The sequence below is a fragment of the Scophthalmus maximus genome, chromosome 5 (genome assembly GCF_022379125.1).
Source record: "Scophthalmus maximus strain ysfricsl-2021 chromosome 5, ASM2237912v1, whole genome shotgun sequence".
NCBI lineage: Eukaryota > Metazoa > Chordata > Actinopteri > Pleuronectiformes > Scophthalmidae > Scophthalmus > Scophthalmus maximus.
The window spans coordinates 9,126,147-9,148,513 of NC_061519.1; the positions used below are offsets into that span (position 1 = coordinate 9,126,147).

The following is a 22,367-nucleotide window of genomic DNA, read 5'->3' on the forward strand; positions in this document are numbered from 1 at the left end:
CTTTCGTTGACGTATTTGGCCAAATTTACTGTTGGCGTGCAAAGCTCTCTCATGGCAACTGCTATCCATTTGGTCAGATGCGTTTCTATCAAATTATAAAACAATTTCTCGCCCCTGCGAAGATGTAATGTTCTCTGAATTATGGTGCCGTGACGCAAATGGCAGCTTTGCAGCGCACATCTCAAACTCAAATTGGGAGAAAGCGCACGCAGATTGGTGGGCTGTTCCTCCTTTTTCACACGAGGCCGTTTTTTGTTTTTAAATGATACCTTTGGGCTATACCGCCCTCGTCTTTCCCACTCATCGTCCTTATCTTCCAACTTCTGTTCCTGCTGTCCAACAATTGCCTCCTCATATCCAATGGGACGCTGCTCTTCAGAGATTAAGAACAACCCCTCTCCATGTGGCCAGTCATCATGATCCGGTAGTGGTTGTGACCAGCGCTGAAGTGCCAAGAAACAACAGTGAAGGGTTTGTCAGTGATCTGTTGTTGTTGCTGTGTTGCTGGTCTCTTTGCCTTTTACTCAATAGGAGGGTAGACAACTAATCCCAGATGTTATTTGTTAAAGAGTTCGCTGCCAAGTGTGTGTGTATGTGTATGCGTGTGTGTGTAACTGCCAATTACAGCTAGTTACAAGGAAGCTGTCTACTTTAACAGAAGTGGATGAATTCCCAGGCAACCCGTAGTGAAACCTCTTATAGGATGGAGAAAAAGGTGAACATTTAAGCTCAGGGGTTTACCTTTATAGACAGCATCTGTGTGTTCATGCATAATTGTGTGCGTGTGTTTGTGTCTGTGTGTGTGCGTGCCTGCATTGGTGTTGCACAGTAAACTTCCGATACCGTCCTCTTTTCTCACCCCTCTCCTCTCAGTTCATCAACTTCATGATATATGCATCTCTAAATCTTACTTCTCGTTGAGTGGATGAATGATTCGTGGCACAGGGGAAAATATCTATGTGGCAGGGTTGCATTGACGTTCGAAGCGAATTAAGTATTATAACTTTATAAAAGTACAACCTAAATACTATTTTCTTGTCATGAAAGTAAGTCCTCATCAGACTTGATTGGTTGAAGCCAAATGTGAAAATGAACTGTTAACTGAGTGTATGCAGTGTGACGCAAAGTGCTTCCACGCCTCCAGTACTCATGCCAATGTTAATGTTTAAGCAAAAGTTATATGACTGTATTTACTTCATTTTATTCAAATATGTGTTTGCTAATGCTATAACAATACCATTGTGGGATAACTGAAAATGATCCCGGTTATCAGAATTATCACGGGATTTTTATACTGACGCCGCTCCCTCTCTACATCCAGTCTGTACACGCTCGACCACCGTCTCTGTCTCTCTTGTTCTCTCAGTGCAGGACGTGGAAACTGAAACTGAAAGACTGACTGATTCTCTCTGCTCATGTCAAGGGGACGGTGTGGATTAGGACGGATGAGAATTGGGCAGCACATGACAATTTAATGCTATATAATAATATATATTTTCCATATAAAAATTCTTATGCCCTTAAAATCAAAAGGGCTTTGCGACCCCCTGTTCAGCTTTGGCGACCCCTAGGGGGCGTCGGGGCCCCCCGGTTGGGAACCAATGAACTAGAGGGCTGGGGTAAGTATGTCGTTAGCCTAGCTTGCCTTACCAGCTAACCTGACCTTGTCTGTTTAAATCATTTTATCATGCAATTATAATTATATTATCATCTATTAAATTATCTGCTGAAAAAATTAATGTAACATGAAAATGAAACTATCGAATGTCTAATAGACATTAAGAATCCACAGTAAAACCATTATCATCGTGAAACCTGTCCTTTCCATTAAGAAGCAGAGAAAAACAGCAGTGGATTGGCCAGAAGAGTCCACACACACACACACACACACACACACACACACACACACACACACACACACACACACACACACACACACTTAGGTTCCAGGCCTGCACAACTGAGCTGACAACAGCAGGCAGAACTTCAAAAGGTGAGACATCCCATAACTCACATCAGTCTCCTGGCAATCCTTGATTTTTCCAACCAATCATACGTTAAGAATGCTGAGGGTAAACAACTCCAGCTGAATGACAAGTTCCTGAGTGTAGTGCGTCTCCCACTCTAAAACTGGATCACCACAATCTGTGTGTGTGTGTGTGTCATCTCATTTCTCTGCAAGAACTTGATGTCCCATAGGACTTGGATTTACTTAACTCAATATAGATCTGTTATCTTCATAGAGACAATTCATTTGGTGTTGTGTCTACAAAACTCAGTAAGTGAATTTCCATCCATTTTCAATTTGCGCGTAGAAAAGCTTAAGTGGGAAAGAAAACAAAACCAACGATGTGGTCAACTGTGGCGAGAAAAATACTGACCCAACAGCCAGACATACTAACGTGTGTCAGCAAACAAAGATGCATTTTAATCCATTCCCTCTGTTTTAATGTTGTATTTTTGGTTTCGTAAATCCTACCCAAAAAAAGACACCATCCTTCAAACTCTTGAATAAAAAAGTATTGCTCTTATTAAGGCCCCATGCACAATTATTTGGCATACAGGTCCGTTTGGTTGCTAAGCTGTGATTGGGCGATCGTGCTGTTTGGTTACTGGGCTTAACAAACAAATTACTAATGCTGTTATTATTCTTTTTTCCCCCCTAATACATATCCCCCAAAGCCAATTGGAGCCAATTATCCACAGCACTCAACTGCTGCTCCACATGAAACGCAAAAATTGGAAATTCTACGTCTGACTGTGGCATGCATGAAAGTGAAATGCTATGGATGTTTTTTTCTCATTTTCAGTAGATTTGACAGCTTGGGCTCACAAACCAATATATGCCTATAGCCAAACATTTTGAATAAGTAACATTTGATTTCAATTTCAAGCTTTACCTTCCGTATTAACAGTATCTCCCCTAGTGACTGCCTGAGATCTTTGTTGCCCACTCACTATAAGGAGTACATTTTCCGTATCCCAGCTAAATTTACCTCCCAATGGAACCTTTCTAAAGTCGAACAATGTCATCTCAGCATAAGCCAGCTGGCCAGAGCTGTAGAACTGCAATGTAGAATCATGTTCCTCAGATGTTTGGAAGTACAGCCCGTTACGTCAACTGAGAGAACATATATTTTAATATATTTTGAAAAATGTGTATTACTCAAAATGTGCTCATTTTTCTTGCCAACAGTTCAGTTGTCACTTCCAGGATGGCATGAAACATCCAACCATTTTTTTCTTTTCTTTTATTCAAAATGTCAATCAGCTACTGCTTTGCCACAAATCAGTTCACTATATTAAAGTCACATTTCTCTTTCATCCCAATTTTAATCTCACTAAATGTTTACCACTGTAGATTACTGGGGTTTTGACCGATAATTGCATTATGAGCCATGCTGTGATGAAAGATGACTTTTCTTCATGTACTTGTGGCTCACAGCAAATCAAGGATATCCTCGCTCTGTAAAGGATGTAGCATTTCTCAGAAGGTTTATGAAATGATCTAGTGGATTTGGAATCATAAAAAATCTGTGGGGGGGCCTATTTACAACCTGGGCAGGGATTCAGCATGACAAAATGTCTCAGGAATCAAGCTTGCAGAGGAAAAAATCAGGTGATAAGAATATACAAATCCAAGAAGTCAGAATTCTTCACATACTGTTCTTGTAGGAATCTTCGAGTTCACTGTTACCCGCACAAGTTGGCCAAGTCAGCAGCCATCAAGGGTACAGTTCCCATTCTCTTCCAAAATCTATTGAATTTTTTTAGCTGTCTGTCAGCAATCTGCACACTAGAGAAACATTTCATGCTTTGTATGCTTTCATTTCCATGGTGTCGACTCATGTCCATAAATGCCATGGCAGCACACAGCGTTCAGTGTTTAACGTCTCCTTTGACTGAAATATGTGGAAAAGTCAAATTAGGTGCACTGTCTGTTCTCCTGGCCAGCAGGCCTCTCGTCATGACAGTGCATAGCGGGGTTCCTCAAACTATTTTTTACAGGCTGTGTACTGCAGTTCTGCTGATTTACGTGGTTTACGGAGGAGACTGGCAGGAAATTGACAGGAAAGATTGGACTGATAAAAAGTGGATGGCAGCAGCTGAACCCACACAGAAATAATGTTATGTGTCTTAGTCCACCACAGGCTTAGGTGATCCAAGGGTTCTAGGTTATTTTCGTCTTTGTGTTTGAGCAAAGCCTCGGTGAAGTATGAACCGTCCATTTAGAGCCAGTCTTATCCTCCTGCACAACTTCACACCATGTGAGAGAAGTGGCTTGGGAGTGAGAGCAGACAGGGACGTGAATGTGTGAGAATGGATCATCCATCTGTGCTTGGCTAACAATTTTCTAATCACAGTTCATTTGACAGTGCCAAAGGCTAAATATGAGCCTTGACGTCAGTGACTGAGGTGAGGCCAAATGTGCAATATGGTTCAAGGGAGCAATATAATGGTTTTTCTGGATGGGATTAAAGGAGAGTTCCTGTTTATTGCAACCTGGGGGTCTCATGCTTTTGGTTTCATTGGAAATCATTTTGGTTGACTTTGCTCAGAATATTTTCAGAGATCTGGGAGCACATCAAGATCGCTGAAGAGAAGTCTGAAATATGAGCAGTTAGATGATCAGGCAGGTTGTGATAAGCCAACGGTTTCCAAATTGTTAACCAATTTATTTGAAAGTAAAAATTACAACGAGCCCACCTTGTTTGTCTGTAATAATCCATCATTGCAATGAAAACTGTGCACGGATGACTGAGCTAAACCAGAAGATTACACTTACAGTTTGGTTTGTAATTTGACTGGTCTCCTCTGTGCTCTCCTCCAAAAAAGTTTGACAAATGCCAGTATTTATTTACAACCTGTCTGATAGTCTGACTGCCCAGGTTTGTTACGTTGGTCCTTCGAAATGTTGTAGGTCCACTGTGTATTGAAAATTAGAAAAATGGCTAAATTACAATAACACATAGTTTTGATTAAACCACAATTAACCTTACATTTGAAATCTTTCATACCAATGTGGTTCAAGAAGACTGTCCTTACAAAACACACGAGGACAATTGGTCCTCAAGCTGTGTGACTGATATGAATGACTGCAATTCTCTCAGAGGCAAAGGTGGAAGATGCATGACATTATTATAGTGCAACCGCGAGCAGAGTTCGTTGTGAATAGCAGAATGGGCAATACGCTGGCAACCTGGAGATGTTGGGAAAGTGTGACGGTTTGTTACACAGATGGATCTGGTAAGGCTTCATCGGGAGCTGTTTGTATGAAAACAGGTACTTTGTTGTTAAGTTACACAACTCGTTGTGCTTCCTAGTGTCAATAATTGTTTTGCATTTTGATTTAGATAGTTATGATACAACAGGAATAATGTACAGATATTGGTGGAGTTTTGTTCATTATTGTACAAAAAAAATTGTTAAGTTGAGAAGAACACTGCTTGATTCCATAAGTTATCACAGTATGTAGCCTGCTTCTTAAAATTTCCGGAGGTTGACGCCATTATCCTTAAATTTCCACCTGATACCGACAAATGATATTGGTATGATATTAGTGTGACCTAAACTGTTGTGCACTTGAAGGTGCACGGAGTACAAAACTGGAAAACCTCATGTACTTGGTCCTTATATAGGTCAATATCAGGTTTATTCAGAGGGACTCCCAATCACAGCTGTTTTCCAAAAATTAGGGAAAAGAATCAGACTGCTGTTGTTTGATTGAGCCCTGTGGATTTGAAAAAAGAGTGAAAAAAACATGCTCAGGAACTACTTTGTTGCTCAATAAGTATAGTGGCAGCAAGCGAAAATACAGATGTGGGAGAAGCATTCCTGCAAGTGTGAAAATAAGAGTCCATGTTAGTTTCTATAGTCATCATTATTGTTTTTAGTCATTTCCTAGTTGATTAAAACAAGACATTGTTGTCTTGTCTTAGTCAAAGAAAAAACCATTGCTTTAGTCAGTGAAAACAGTTGATATGTTTGTCTTTTTTCATCAGAAATGTTGTCGTCAAGAAAATGACAACTTGTTGCTTTCATCAAGACATTGCATACAATTTCTTCCAAAAGAGGAAATTGTTTAACCACTTTCTGTCCTGTATTTTTCTTGCTTTCCCCTGTGCCTTAACGGAAAAAGGAAAACAAATAGCTCCGATGCTGTTTTCTCCTATTTTTTCCCCCTGCCACACAAAGATTGAACTTGTGCCATGAACCAAGTCACATCCACACTGTTTTCATAAAAGTCTTACTCTTCAAATGTGTTTTGGTTAGCCTCATGAAAGCCTGCATTATTAGACAGTTGTGGTAAACACAGTCGGCGCGTAATAAAGTGGTTGATTTATTCGCAAATCCAACCTGAATGTCTAATGTTGGGAAGCTTAACAGGCCTTAACTGCATTCGAAGATTGATGTCGGGCGCAGTTTCCCCGCTCAGAACTCCGCTTGCTCAGATATTGAGAGAATTACTCAACACACTGTGCTTCTAACCTGCGTTCCACACTAAGATTTCAAACACTGTTTCCTTTTTATATGCCTCCTTACACGCGAGACAGTTATTCCAACCAGCTTTTCAATTAATATGCTGAGTGCAGAGCCCCACAATGTCACTTTTCATTTGCGTCTCCGGCACAGTTTACGTCTTTCACTCCTATGTCAGTCTCTGCGCTGGGTAAACACTTCCCTCTGACAGCTGCTGCACACCTTTTTTCATCCTCAGGCGTCCTCCGTGGTACTTGGCCTGCAGTGTAGCGGCTGGTGACACGAGCCGGGGTTGACAGGGAAGACATAGATGACCACCTTAGAGCACCCGTCACTCACACATATGCATATTTACACACACACACACACACACACACACACACACACACACACACACACACAGAGGCAAGGCTCTTGTAGAAGAAAGGCACAGGTGATCTCCGTAGGGCATCCATCACTTCACACACACACACACACACACACACATATCGTGTAAATACACAGAGACAGGCACCGCTTGTGCAGAGGAGGGTCACGGATGACCACCCCAGAGCACCCATCACTTCGCACACCTTTGCATACACACGCAGTCTTGACTTTTCCAAGCGGAGGGTTTTTCCTCTTTACAGTGAAACACACACCCCGGTGGCCAACTGCCCTTTTTGACGTACGCGGTGCCAGCTGGGGAAACATGACTGACTGCGTGTGTCACCGCCAGCCTGAGCAGCAGGAGGGGAGCCCTGAGCAGGGGGAGGTCAGAGGGTTCCTTCTCTTTCATGTGAGGGGCTCAGGTGAATCCAGTGGCAAAGCCAGAACCTGGCTAAAGGATAGGCCCCAAAGGAGCGTGATGGGCTGTGTAGTTTTATATTCATAAATAATACAGACTGCTACTGAACCAGTCATGGATTTTGTGTGACTGCTATGACATATCGGCAAATCAATGAGACCGTAGGGAGCGAACTCACTGACAAGCTGTTTTAGTTTTGTTTTCTTAGTTTCATTTGTATGAGCATGATTCTGAAAAAGAAGCACCTGCTTTTTGTTGCTCGCATTCTTGCTGCACTGTGCTAGTGCAGTTTGCAAATGCTGTTCAAACCTTTCAAACAGCCAATCACAGCACAGTTCACATATGATTTATTTGCCATAGCAAGCCAGAGCCAAGGGCCTTGTATCAATTCAAACCACTGCAGATTTTCTTAAGGACATTCCCAAATTGCAAGTAACATATGATTACAAGTAAATTTAAAATGTTAGCAGTTTAAAAAAAATTCTCAATTGATGATTATTTGGCCGGGACATCTTTTTTAATCATGATCCAAATGTAAACAGCAAATTGTAATTTGTACATTGTAAATTGTTTTATGCAGGAGATTTTACTCATGTTTCATTTTTATTTTCTGTTTAATGGCTTCTAAGCCCACCTAATGTGAATGTATGTTATATTTCATACCCTGGAAATGACAACGAGATTATCTTAGTCATCCTGACAAGTGCAGACAAAGGATTATGCTCAAACAGGCGGGGGAAATTTATAGCTGAAATGTCGGTTTGTTGTAAATCTCCTGTGAGAGGTGTGTGGACTGAAAAATGAGAAGCACTCTTCTCCCTTAGCATCTGCTGTTTACTTTGACATATGTGTGCAAAATTAAAGTTGAAGACTGTGAATAGTCAACAAATCTCCCACTGTATCAGCGTGACACTGTAACATGCTGTCCCCAACTCAAACGGCGAACAATGTTGCGTTTCAAACAGCATATGTGGAAGGTTTAAAGACCGCAGACCTCTAGCGGTAGTTATGTACTCGGCCACTAGAGGTCAGCGGTGGACCTGGTCAGTCCGTAAAGTTTGTGTATGTAAATAAATTTGCCTGTCACCTGTACAGACGCTATTTTAAGAAAACGGTCGAGGTTGGTCCTTTGTACCACACACGACAAAGTCCGTCGTATGAGTTGGAGGACTTCTTTTTACTTTTCTCTGAGTGATCAAATAATGAAAGTTAATGAGTAGTATTTTTTCTCCAAGCAGGTCTGATCCAGAAACCTGTTGTCCGATGTCTAATGCCTGTATCTGATCATTTTGTCAATCCCATTTTTATTGGGTATTTCCCCCGGGAGAAATCTTCCCTAATTGGTGACATAGTGACAGACTCTCTTCCCCCCTACACAGGAAATGAATACAAAAATCAAATAACTTTTCATCATCACGACCACTAGAACTCTGTGAAACAGCAGTCGATATTTCCTGGATAGACTCTACATGTAATGCACTTAAGAGTGTGTCTTGTGGTAGAGCAAAGCCAAAACTCATCTGTTTTACATTTTGGTAAGACGTCAGTTTACAGAGCAGAGAGCCGTGTCTAATGTTGCATTAATCAGCCCTTTCAAATAACGGACAAGTCCTCTTGGTTTGTGCACTTCATAGCACAATGTTTCGAGGACAGAATCGTTCACAAGCTGGAACTACTGATTTAATCCACTTCCATTTCCATTTTATCAAAATATCCATGAAACATTACACACAAAATCCTTAATGCCTTTGTCTTTCCCTCTTGCTGCAGAAACCCTACTGAGCTTTGTGGATGACATCCTGTCCGGGGCCAGGTCTCCGTGTGTGATGTTAGGGGACATCCCCAACCTGCTGTCCACTTCCGTCAGTATGATCATCCGCTGCCTGGAGCCTGACACCACATACATGTAGGTTACGTTTCTTTCTTCTCCCCCATGAACATGCAAATTGAACTAGTTGCTAGACTGTGGTCCAAATGACTCCTAATGGAATCTGTGTTGCCATTGAAATGGAGTAATTGATGGAGTGGATGCTGATTCAGTAAGATGGAAACCGTGGATGTCTTAAGCAGAAGTATTTATTATCAGAGCTCAATATTGAGGAGACTTCCGGTTCGCTACACAGATCAACAGGTTCACAGTGTTCGGCGTCCCATGACAGTCTGCCCATCTCTAGTCTCTTTAGTGTATTTAGCTTTGATGATGTCGTCATCGCCCCGCACTATGACACCTCGAGAGAGAGACTTCCGCCGCTCAATGATTGTTTCGGCTTACCATAGATAAGATGACCTTGCTTGGTGCCTGAGAAGACTCATCTGAAGAGTTTCTCAGGAAGGATAGAGGAAAATTCTAAGACAACCATCGAATGTGTTTAAACTGAAGGTCAAGCCAGTCAGTGCAGTCAGAGATTTTGTGTCCCAGTTCCACACTTCGTACAAATGTGTGTCACTCTGGAAGAGCTGCAAAATCAAAAAGAGACGCATGAATACTTTTGAACGTGCCGTTAATGGACACCACTGTCCCGCTCTTCACAGATGGAAAAGATTACAACGAGTGTGAACGTGCACGCGGGGCAACTCAGGAGAGGTCGTAGAAAACGAGCAAAACGTTTGGTTTTCTCCTTTGTGGAGTTTCATTTGTTTCAAAGTGTGATTGATGTCTCACATTGCCCAATTTCCTGTTAGAAACCAGTTAGCTAAGTCCATTCCTTGTACTAACCACAAAAATAGTACAGATTTCTTTACATTTAGAATTTGCCACACACGGAAACAGACGTGGAGACCCTAACCCTGTAGATGTACAGAAACAAGTATGCAGGTGTAATTTAGGGCGTTTCTGTGGTGGTCAGGTGAAAAGTGTGTCGGTGTCTCCGAAAGACCACCTTTTACATCACTGCCGATCAGAGCTGGAGCGATCTTGATTAATAAATGTGGGGTAGGGTCAACCCAAGAATAGATGGAGTTTTGACTTTCTCCTCTACTTCGGACGCCATTACTGCCCTAAACCTTTACATCGAAAAGAGTTTTTGGCTGCCACCAGTTCCTGGGTTTTCTGACGTTTTAAGTTTTTATGTGACTATCATCTTTTGAAGGATTTCGCCAAATTGTCAAATATTTCAGATCCTTCACAGTGTAACGTATACCAAAAAACCATAATTGTTGCATATTGTATTTGTGTCAACCAGAACACTTGAAGCAGGATTTCTTTCCTACGTTCTCAGCTCCTCAAAACACAATTACAGACTAATTGAGAAGTTCATGACCTCAACATATTTTCCTTTTTCTTTTTTCTTTATAGTCCATAAGCAAAGACAGAGTGATATCCCCACATCTGTTCTGCGATGGCTGTTACACTTCTACTGACAATAGTAACCAAGGCTCATTTTAGAGCTGGGTGTGAGGGTAAGGGCTGCTTATGTATTTTTAGATTTAACCCCCGAAACCTCGCCCCCACAAATTTTTTTTTGCAGTTTTACAGGGGTTTTAAACTGTAAAATAGTTATACTGGTTTAGTCTTCATAAGTATATAAAAAACAACTCAAACATGGGTTTCATTCCACGTTACATTCAAATTGTTCTGTATTGTCTGTGAATCTGTCTGTGTCTGTGTATGTGTATGCGTCTGCATTGAAAGTGCGTTCGAAAAGGGATTTAGCGAGCAAGATGCACACACACTAACACACCGGATACTCCGACGCTCTCATACACATGCTGACACTTATCTCACAAGTCGCTTGCCAGGAGTGGAGCCCCACAAACATCTCAGAGGAAGCGAAAAGGTGACGTGAACGGAATCCAGGAGAGAGCTCAAGAAGCACAGGCAACGTTATGGGTCAGAAATAAGAACGCGCGAGAAGGAGGCCCGTGGATCGAGCCTCTCCAAACAGTTCTGATGTATGTGGCAGCTACACATGCCCTTTTAATCCCAGCATCATTTGGGCTTTTGCTCTCTATCCTGTCTGGCAGCCCATTCGTCTTCGGAAAACATATTGTGTGGGGAGGGTTTTGTACATGCAAATACGAAAGCAAAAAGACACACACACACAAAAAATCCCCTGCAACTGCATCTTGAGTTCAGTCTCTAGAAAAAGGTTTGACTTTTGCTCTAGACGTCCCTCTTTTCACCGTACAGTATTCTGTGCGTTCTGCTTCTGTACGAGTGGCTGCCTCATTCTGTCACGACGCAGGTGAATGCAAGTTCCAATGCGGCCACTAGGTGGCGATATCCACTCAGTGAAACGACAGCTGATTCGTTCGGTGAAGATGTGCTTGTCAGTGAAAAGTTGTGCGTCGATAACGCAGTGCTCTCGTCTCCACCGAGGGGAGTCTTTGAATTGAACCAGCAGCAGCAGGAACCCCAGGCAGCTGTCATGTGTTTGTTGCTGCTGCTGAAATAATGTTGGTTCAGCACATTCATCAAACTCCATCGCTGGACATGCAAATGTCTGACAAACAGTTTATCACTCCTAGATTTCATTTACATCTGATTTAATTCAGTGTGTGTGTGTGTGTGTGTGTGTGTGTGTGTGTGTGTGTGTGTGTGTGTGTGTGTGTGTGTGCGTGTGTGCGTGCGTCCCTGTGTGTTTATGTGTGCAGGTTCCGGCTGTGGGCAGTAGACAACACAGGGCGCCGTTCCAGTCCAAGTGAGGTCACCATCAAAACGCCGTGTCCAACTGTGGATGACGTCAAAGCACAAGGTGAGGAAAGAGACACAGACCAAAGTCAGAACGGTGAATCATCGCTCAGTCCTGGTCGCGGGTGGCTCACAGAGATTCATCTTTCAAGTTGGCACACATGCTTGAGGTGACTGTGATAGATTTAGTTTCACAATATGCCACCGTTCCGCACATGTTTTCTTTGACAGATATACGTTTCTTGGTTTCTTAATGGGATGTATTTCTCTAAAATGAAAATTAATGTCGGCTAGAATTTTCCCTAATAGTCTAATAGCCAGGTATAATATGACTACAGCTTCTTTACGGGACAGACATCCCCTTTCTGTGGCAGTTATGTTTCAATTTGTCAACCTCCCAAAGTAAATTTTCAACTAAAAAGGATACAAACAACAGTTTTTAACAGGTGTATGCCCTTCCAATAATATAGTAATAAGTAGAAAATGACAGTATTTTGCATTAGTTCCCCTTATTGTTTATTGTAACACAAAGGGGTCTGGGGAAAAACTGATGCCCGTCCGAAAAACAAGTTCCTCCTAGCGACGGGACTGATTTGCACCATTTATCTACAGAAATTCTGATGTGCTGCACAGAAATGTTCTCCACCCAGGGAAAGAAACCGAGCAAACCTTAACAGTGTCTCCAAAATAGCAGCAAAGTTGTGCCCTGTCCAAACAAAGCTGAGTCACCAACATTAGATCTTCTTCCTTCCTCTTCCCTGGAGGATCAAGTAGCATCAACAGACTGGATTGGTTAAACATCAGTAAGCGGTGTGCTGATTACTGACATCCCCAATTACCTCATACGTCATTTGCAGCTTCCGTGAAATATAGCATGGCGTAAGTGTCGCTTTAAGGTTGCCGACCCCTGATCATTCGTACTCCTCCAGAAATAGCCGATAAGATCTACAACCTGTTCAATGGTTACACCAGTGGGAAGGAGCAACAGACGGCCTACAACACCCTGATGGACCTGGGCGCCCCCACGCTGCACCGCGTGCTCTACCACTACAACCAGCGCTACGAGAGCTTCGGGGAATTCACCTGGAGGTGCGAGGACGAGCTAGGACCCAGGTACAGTCCTCATTTGACCTGAACCCGTTTTTTTCCTGCACGGACATGAACAATCGTTTAGTTTCCCAGTGCCGAAAAAAAAAAGGTCAGTTTCCAAAGGGAAGCAAACAATGAAAGGCATCCAACTTTTAGGTAGTGGATATTGATTCTACACCTTAGAAGCACCTCTTTGTTGGATACTGCTTTAGATAAGAAACAGTCAAAATTCAGTTAGTATTTCAGAAATGCCCACATTCCCTCAAATCAGAAATATGCATTCCTTCAAGCTAATTGCTCATCAACTTTAATGTGAAGGCCAATTTTTTCAGATGGATGTAACATAATACGAAGCCTTGTAGGTCTGCCCGGAGTCAGACTTTTACATAACGCCTAAACACAGAGCCCTTTTTTTTTGAATACTCTGTGTTCACTGTAATCACTCTGTGAAATTGCAGAGACGTGTGTGCGCCACTCATGAGCTGCCCCCCCACCAACAAAGGGGCAATCTGTCGAACGGAACTTGTGCAACGGACACGGACGACCTCAGACAATAACAGCGCAGCCTGGCTGCAAGATTAACGAGAGGTGGCAACGAGACAGGAGCCTGGGTTTGGAGCACAGTTTGGTGTGAACACCGCCTGTGAGTGCAAAATCAGCAGACGGGGCTTTCAAAAAAAAAGAAATGGTCCCTAGCAATTTCAAATATCTTGGAAAGCCCAGACACTGATTTAGCTGTTTTCAGTTCATAAAAATTAAACATATGGCAGATTTGGACTGGACTAATGTTACAGATATGCTCCATTAGTTACTACTTTACCTCCTACTGTCTGTGACGGACTCGTCCAATCCTAACAATGATTTATAGACCTCAGTCAAAGCACAGCTGCTTGTGGAGGACTTGCTACATACAATCAACTGTGCCGGTGAATTCATGACTCACTAAATCATTAAAGCTGCCTGTTGAGGTCAAAGGACAGGGCTATTTTTCTCATAGCAAACGAATCCCACGAACTGACCAAAACCATCATTGATCCAACAAACAATTACAGTGTATCCAAAGGATATCATAAAATAAAAAAAATAAAAAATGTATTGACCATTCCTAAAGATTTATGTCGGAGGGAAGAATGAATGGGCTTGGGGCTGAGTGCCACAGACAGGTCAGGAAGTACTGAGAGATGGACTAACACATTGATGGATTTAAATTGGGTTTATTTTCAATAACAAAAATATAGAATATCACCAGCGTTCGCCTTTACTACTATGTGAAATGACACAGCACAGCCTGGTGCAGCTGGGCTCCAGCCATAATGCAGGGTCGTCCAGGCAACACTTCTGTCTGCGCACCTGCAGTCGAAGCAGGTCACTGTCTGACCTTGTGTTCATGATGCAAACTGTTACTGTTCCTGTTACGCGAATGTTGTTGCTCAACTGTGAGTTCTGTGGCGTCAGCAGCGAACCGCAGGAAGTCAAGAACAGTGAAGCGAAGTTCTTCTCTAGGAAATTCAAAATGTCAGCACACGGGACCAAACCTACCGATACTTGTTAATTTTATTTTGGGAGGCAAAATAGCAGCACCAAGTTACCCCCTGGGGCTGCCCTTGGAATAAATAAATGAATATTACATGTATGACACAATGTGGTCAATGCTGTCAGCAGTGCAAAGGGGGTTTTGTTGGTCACAGCCGAAAAACAAGTCATGAACACAACACTAACCCATCGCCTGTTAGCAACCCATATTTACACATCCATTGCCATTTAGTTGAAATTGAGACCCCCTGAGAAAAGTTATATTCACTCTCCCTTTAGCTCTGTTTTTGGTCTCCACCAGCCCCCTGAGGAGAATGTCTGGGCTTCACTGTGTGTGTCGTCTCTTAACTGTGTCTGGCTGCTGTTTGCCGCTGAGCATGACAACACATGACACATGACAGAGGGCAGCGTTTCTTCTTCACTCCAAACAAACGTAATCCTATCTATCCGGAGAATTTCCTTCACACTTTTTTTTTCAAAGCAAGCTGTGATTTGTTCCGAATCGCCTTTATTTTCTTTTCCCCCGGCGCAATTACAAACACATCCTACAATTGCTCAAGCTGCCAAATCTCCATGGCATCGGCCCATTCAAAAGCCCGGCGGTGTCCAACTCTTGTTTAGATTCTCAGAGGTGGGCAGATGTTCGGCTCCCAGCTTTAAAAGTGCTGTCTTTGATTGTGGGCGGTTGTTTGTGTGAATTAGAGTTACAGAAGAAATTCATTCAATCGGACCGAGAGGCTGAGTGAGCTTAACCTCCATGACATCAACAAGGCCATTTAGCAACGCTCAGCCAGGGAGGCCCCCAAATTTCCCCCCCAAACTCAGGATAAGTACCCATAATGTAAAATTGCAGCCTAATGTTTTATAAAGAGAGCCATGTGTCCGATATAAAATATTCTTATAAACGGCAGTCTGTGTTGTATGCTTTCACTTTGGCAGGTGAAACTGATTAGCCGAGGCTCCCTGAATTCCCTCCGTTTCTCGCTCTGTCTGTGGGTCCCCCAAGCCCCCCTCGCCCCAAATGAAAGGTTGTTTTTAATAAGGACCATGCTGGAAAGAGTTGATGTAATTGAGGGAGTTGCTTCTGAAGTGTTCCATTAAAATACACTTAGATTAACAGCTCCCCCCCCCCCCAATACACACACACACACACACACGCACACAATTTAGTTAAAGGGAGGGGTGATTCATGTTAATAAAGGCACCTCAGAGCTGGAAAAGCAGTGGAGAAGTGCATTCAAGGTGAGGCCTAGCAACAGGGGAAGGACGTATAAACATGTTTTGTTGAGGCAAAGTCATCAAACGACCATTAGACTTTCCTATGTTTCTGGTTCGGTGTGAGGAACCCCAGTTGTGTGCTTGCTGTCTATTGTTACCAAGGGAGCGGGCGGGCAGCGGGGGCTAATGGCCTCACAGCTCCACATGCTGTGGGTCCGCGCTGCGAGCGTGCTGACAAGTTTCCCGCAGCGTCAGACGGTTTTTGTTTCTCTGACGTTATCTGACCACTGGGAAAAACAACTGCACTGCAACTGCAGTAAATGGTCGCACTGACGCCAGGACTGAGCACTACTGATATCATTTTTTTTTTTAACCCAAACAATAGAAATGCAAAGTTTCTGACTCTTCAAGGATCCAGTATTGATGTTGGCCCGGTTTTGAAAAGGCGCCGTGGCCAAAAGTTTGTTGGGATAAAGTATCACGGCATCGTCGGCCTGATAAACGGCAGGCGTGAGCAGAGATGCTACTATTTGACCGACCTACGGGTTTTAAGAAATGACATTTGAAACCTTTTTATTCCAGACAGATCCGGTTGCTCACACTAGTACCAGTACGAGGTTGCACTGGGTTATTTTACATGTAGGCCTATTATAAGATTGTAGTTGTCATCATTCACATAAAGTTCCCTTAAACCCTACTGGTCAGAATAAAATAAAGATGGGTCATCTTGAACTTTTGTAGATGTGAGATTTATGCAAGTTGTGTTAACTCTCTGCAGTTTCTGTTTCGGACCTTTTGGAGAAAAAAACTCCCACTGCTCTGTTTAATCCCCCATTCGCACCGGACACCCATTACAACAGGTCAGATGTTTGTTTTTTTGGGGGGGGGGGGTAGTTTTGGCCGATCCTTCAAGCCATAAATCCTGCATTCAGAGTCAAGTAATCAGAAAAGCCTCACAGGGCTTATCAGATAGTGGCTCTGAATTGGCAGAAACGACCCAAAATGATTGGTTATGATGTGTTTCCAGTGCAGGTCAGAATGTAAAATCCCATTCACGGAAAAAAACTGCTCCACTTTGCATTGCTTATGAATTTGATTAATAATTCAAACGTGATTGTATGAGGTTGAGATTTGCAGATAGTATCACTATACGCCATGGTGCGCGGCGACTCCTTCTTCTCCGTGTGGCGATTCCAGCGGTGTAAGGAAATGTTTTTTTTTCAGCAGCGACACCTTTTGTTCAGGACTATGTCAGACGCGCCTGAAGCGCGAGTATAAGCGAGTCTGCCGCTGCGGCGACGTCACCATTTTGTTGGAGAATATGCCTCTCTCACACACACACACACACTGTACATTCACAGACCAAAGATACACACGCTTTCATCTTCCTGGATCAGATCAACCTGTTGAATCCCCCAGTTTGAGGCACCGACCAGATTTTCATTAGCCAGTCAAAATACAGATAACAAGAGCTCTGTGTAGGCTCGGACTCAATATCAAAAAAAAAAACAACTCGCGTCGTCAAAGTACGCAATATCAGGGAAACGAATGCAGCGGCAGACATTCAGATCTGCTGTTTTTAGAAACATATCGGATCTCCCTGACGAGACCAGTTGGCACGACTTTGTTTTTCACGCGGCCATCGCGTGATGTTTTAACTCAAACCGTGAACTTACCATGCGGGTGTCCCTCCAAGGCCTGACCTTGTCATCGCCCTGGGGAGCGCTCGTCATGTAAGACACGTCGCGCGGCTGTTGACTCGCGAGATGTTTTGGCTGCGCTGAAAGAAAAAACCCTTGATCCTGGCCACTGCAGTCCTGACCGTGTCCTTGGTCGGAATCCGTGCCCTCTGATGAACTGAAAAGTTTTTGTTTTTTGGTACATGACAGTCTCTCTAATCAGGGGAGAGCTTGCAATAATACGTATTGTTATGGTTGGAATTTCTCTCAGGAAATCATAGTCATAATCACAGACTGTTTACCTTGCTCTCTGACTTTTTATAGTTGAAAGCACGACAAAAATACACACAGGGTTTGAAAAAAAAAAAAAGAAGAAGACGTGCCTTTCAGCTGCTTGTCCAACAGTAATTTATTGGTTTCTATGGTACTGAATTGTATTACATACTTTGATGTAAATTTCCAGGAAAAAGTCTCCCATTATCAGTATCAGTAATACATTGTTATGGGATAAGCTAACCATTAAAATGACTTCATCTGCCCTCAATAGCGGAGAGTGCTGCTTTGACTGCTTACCGTCAAATTAAAAAGAGGACTTTTTTTTTTCCCTTTGCAGAACTGAGCTAAGAAAAAGGATAAACAATGAGGTCTAAAATTGGATTATTATAGTATTACTGGAAATGTTCACATTTTGAAGACACACACAGTTACTGGCAAATTCTACTGTCTGCTTTCAATGTAGGAGAATAAAGGAATGGGTGGGTTCTTTCAGTTCCACACAATGAGACAGGACAGGAGCTGTCTCAGTAATGATTAAATCTCGGCCCACACCTCTTCAGCTTCGATGTCCCAACCCTGCAACACGTTAGACCATTTCAGTTCACACTGTACCTCTGTGTGAAGAAGATGTATTAAGTGTTATCAACCTAAGACGTCTCCATATGTACAATTCAATTACAGATTAAATATCAATTCTCACCCACCCAAAAGATAATGCATGTACGAGACCTTGACAATAATTAGGAATGGGTGCTGTGGTGCCGTATAGTTGTAGCCTTAATCTGGGGTCAAGTTCAAAATGGAAGATCAACTACTGTATACTTAAGATTGCACAATCAACATGAACAATTTACTTTAAGGAGAATTAAGAAATTGCAAATCACAGTCGGTAATATTGTGATGCTTTGTGGCAAAAATGTTTTTTAAGGGAAAGCGTAGCCTGTGTGTGTGTCTGTGTGTGTGTGTGTATGTGTCTGTGTCTGTGTGTGTGTGTGTATGTGTCTGTGTCTGTGTGTGTGTGTGTGTGTGTGTGTGTGTGTGTGTGTGTGCGCGCGCTGTGTACAGTGTACTAGTTATGCATGTGCATACATAGGTATATGCAGGCAAATGTTTTTTGCTCCTTTTGGTTGTTTCATTATTAATGTTATAAAAAGAAGAAGAAGAATGATTACCCCCCAAAGACAAGTCATTGTGTGCGCGATGCAAACAATTTTGGTTACACTCAAAGCACACGGTGAAGGTGAGGGTAAGATGGTGGTCTCTCGATGGAATCTTTCAAACTTCACCTGACAGGACTGATAAGTTTCTACGATCGACCCAAACTTTCAACAGCCTGAACCCCGGGCGTTTCGCTGTGTGTGTGTGTATTACATATGATTTTACTCGTGCGCTGTATCTACATGCCTGTTTTTATGTGCGCAGTCAAAACCCTCTCGCAGGTTTTGGGTGAGGCTCTCTCTCAGAGCGGGCGCTCACATCGTATCTTTGGAGCCTATTTTCGGCTCCTACTCGTGCACACAGATTCGCGGTGACAAGCGTTTGCCACTTGGAACCAGTGAAACGTTCCTCTGCTCTCCTGACAAATAAAAGAATAACAAACCACGTTTAAAAAAAAAGAAGAAGTAATTTAAAGCAAATGAATGTCCCCGATTCCCTCAAACCACTGAAAAATCTGCGGCGAAACATTGGGAACATGAAGAGAGTTTCAGAGAAATGATATGAACGACAGCGTGGCAGAGCTCTACCAGTGTCAACACGCGGGTCCGTGCCTGCAGACTGGGAGAGCACTGACATCATTAAGACTATTATTGCTTTCTGCGCAGAATTCCAGAGCAGAAAACATCTCTGAGGCCTGCCGAAGTTGTTATGGTTCTGTCTATATGCGCTTGCCAAAGGGGATATTGTCCCGCTGAGTATCCATATGTACAGTATAACATTCAAAATACGCAGCAGATTCCAAAAACAATTCGGTAACATATGCAAAGCACTTATTAGCCGAGCATCTGCGAAGAGGATGTTGCTTCTCACATATCTCTATACGCGAAAATGGTTTGCAAATTAGAGAGGAATTGCCAACAATAACGCAGAAATGTGTGTGTGAAGTGTTTTGACCATTGGGAAGGGAACTGTGGCCTATTTTTGCAGCGCACGGGCTCCCTTCTGTTTTTTTCCAGAATAACACAAAGACGTACCGGGATACAGCGAGTGTTTACAGAGCAGCAGTTGATTTGGAGTCTGCATAAGACAGGAGGTGAAATACTGTAGGAGGAATCCACAGGCCACAGCGTCTGTATTATTACAGCGTCGGCCAGGGCCAAGTTCAAGCTGAAAACACCAATCCTTGACAAAAATCAAGAATAAAAGAGGTCTTGTGGGTTATCTTTTGAACAAGAGCTTGACAAGAGGATATTACCTTGCCACAGAGACTGGAACACACAAGTTACACATTTTTTTTTTCTTGCCTGTTTCCATTGGCTGGTTTTATTTGGGACCACGGTCCAGATCCAGAGCAAACAGCAAGTCAAACACGAATAGATAAATACACAAGAGGTGTCCCACCGGCATCCACAAAAATGTGAAATGGTGGATCGTTTGGTGCTATCACAGTTAGCCGTAGTTATGATGTTTATTGTTTCAGGGTTTTTTCTTCAATGCAGCAATGTCAGAGACTCCTGTCATTCATAGCGTTTATCTCGTGTGCAGGCGTCGAGTTTTGAGTCATCCTGTAATTGGACGGTGGTGATGATAAGTCAATCCCTTCATGGCCATACTCTGTAAATAGAATTTATTGTTATTGGTCAATTTGACCAATTCAAACGCATGAAACTACAGAAAAGAAAAAATACAAGACAGCCCAAAATTTTAAAGGAACCGCTTCTTGGTTTAATGTAAAAAAATCCAAATGGTTTTTGAATTCTGCACCAGAAACACAATGATTAGAGATGCAAGGACGGATGTACTGATCACTATATCCCCCCGCATCATGCTGTATGCCGGGGGGGGGGGAAGCAACCATGCAAAATGCTTCAGACAAATATTGTCCTAAAAATGTAGTATATTACAGTTAAATTGATTAAAAGAAGAGACATTCAGAAAAAAAGTCATACCATTGAAACATATGAAAGTAATTTCATAAACTGCATGAATGGCAGTTGAATGTACAATATTTTTGGTCCATAACAAACACACAGCGTGTTATTTCCAGTGCATGTGTGCTAATATATGACAGAGCTGGCCTCTGACCTTATATTACTTAAATGTTTTTAAGTAAAGTGACACTGTGTCACCTCTGAAAGAGGTCCACAGTATGATCAGTAACTTAGTGGCTAATATTAGCATCCGTTAGGTGTGTGGCTGTTTAACTGGCACTACTGACTCAGTTCTGACATTTTTTATAATGATTCTATTATTATTGTTTTTGTCACAGCAGCTGTTGTCAAGCAAATTTACAGTAAGGAGTTTTTTTGTGTGTAGTTTCTTTGAAAAGCACTGTCTCGCAGGGACCTTTTCATTGTTTCTTGAAAGAAAGCTGCTCTTTCGTTCATGAAATATATATTTTTTTCATTGCTGTAAACACCCCCCCCCCCAAAAATGATACTTCATTCACCTCCACTCATATATATTTGTAGTTTGAGAAAACAGTCTCATAATCTATTTAGTATCGTTTCTTTTTGGCATATGGTCTTTGCCCCATATCACAAAGGTGTAGATGTTCTAGTTCCCCGCTTTTAAGCATTTTATAGAGAAAAAAGTTGTCAGTTTGTTTGCTGTTGTTGAGCTTTTGATCGTAGCACAGATAAGGCTGATGCAGATCAAGATCATACAGCACATTACACCGTAGGTTTTTTTTGGGTGAGGTCACCCTTTAAGGCAATGCTGGTTCCTTTGCCTCAGCCGTTTTTCTCGGCGGACGCACGTGTACCTGACATTATCACCACCGTTGCATTAATCGTCTCCGTCATCATTTTGAGAATCTGGACTTCATCAGCTCCATTGACCTTCCCCTGCCATTCTCTCCCTTTTTCACGGCCATCTTTGTTTTTTCCCTCGTCCTCATCTGCCCCCATCACCGTTTGCACGGCCGTCATCTTCACCGCAGCCGGGGTCAGGGCTGCCTCGCCACTCCCAGGCGAGAGACTTCCACCTGCACAGTTCACGTCCTGCACTGAGTGCACTGGAAAATGAGATTGAAAGAAATGGCAGAACATGTATGAATTATACAAATGCTCTTTTTTTTTTTTTTTTTACAGCCACATTTCCTCTCTCTGGTGCATATTGACTGTGTAGCCGTGGCTGCTTTGATGTGTCATCAGTTCATCAGTATGATGTGCTGCGGGATCAGGTGACTCTCGCAGCATCCAGCAGACTTGTGGCTTGGCCGGACGGGGGAACACGGCGCTGCAGAAGTGCCGGCCTGGCAGAAGACTGAGGAGAAACTGTGCGTGGAATGAGTGAAATGTCCCCCCGCTGCCTTTTTCTGACTTCAGTCAAACACTTGACAAGGTTTCACTGCGGGGGCCAAACGGGCTGCGTCGGGCTTAGTGGTTATTTATTGCACTCCGTGTCCCTATGAGATGTATTTATGTGAACTCCGTGCATCATGTTACTAATGGAGATGATTTTTCAGCTGGCCCGGTTTGGCCAAGGGACAAGTTCAAGCGTTTCATAGTCTCCC

At 42.8% G+C, this 22,367-nt stretch overlaps 1 protein-coding gene across 7 annotated transcripts in view; it reads left to right on the forward strand.

The window, feature by feature from the left end:
• The window catches only part of astn1 (astrotactin 1), a 344,279-nt gene that overhangs the window by 317,935 nt on the left and 3,977 nt on the right, over positions 1-22,367 (forward strand). For all 7 annotated transcript variants that reach the window (XM_035635262.2, XM_047332223.1, XM_047332225.1 and 4 more), the window contains 3 exons: positions 9,038-9,173; positions 11,861-11,961; positions 12,827-13,010. In XM_035635262.2, the coding sequence (XP_035491155.2) occupies positions 9,038-9,173; positions 11,861-11,961; positions 12,827-13,010 (421 nt within the window). The remainder of the gene's footprint in view (positions 1-9,037; positions 9,174-11,860; positions 11,962-12,826; positions 13,011-22,367) is intronic.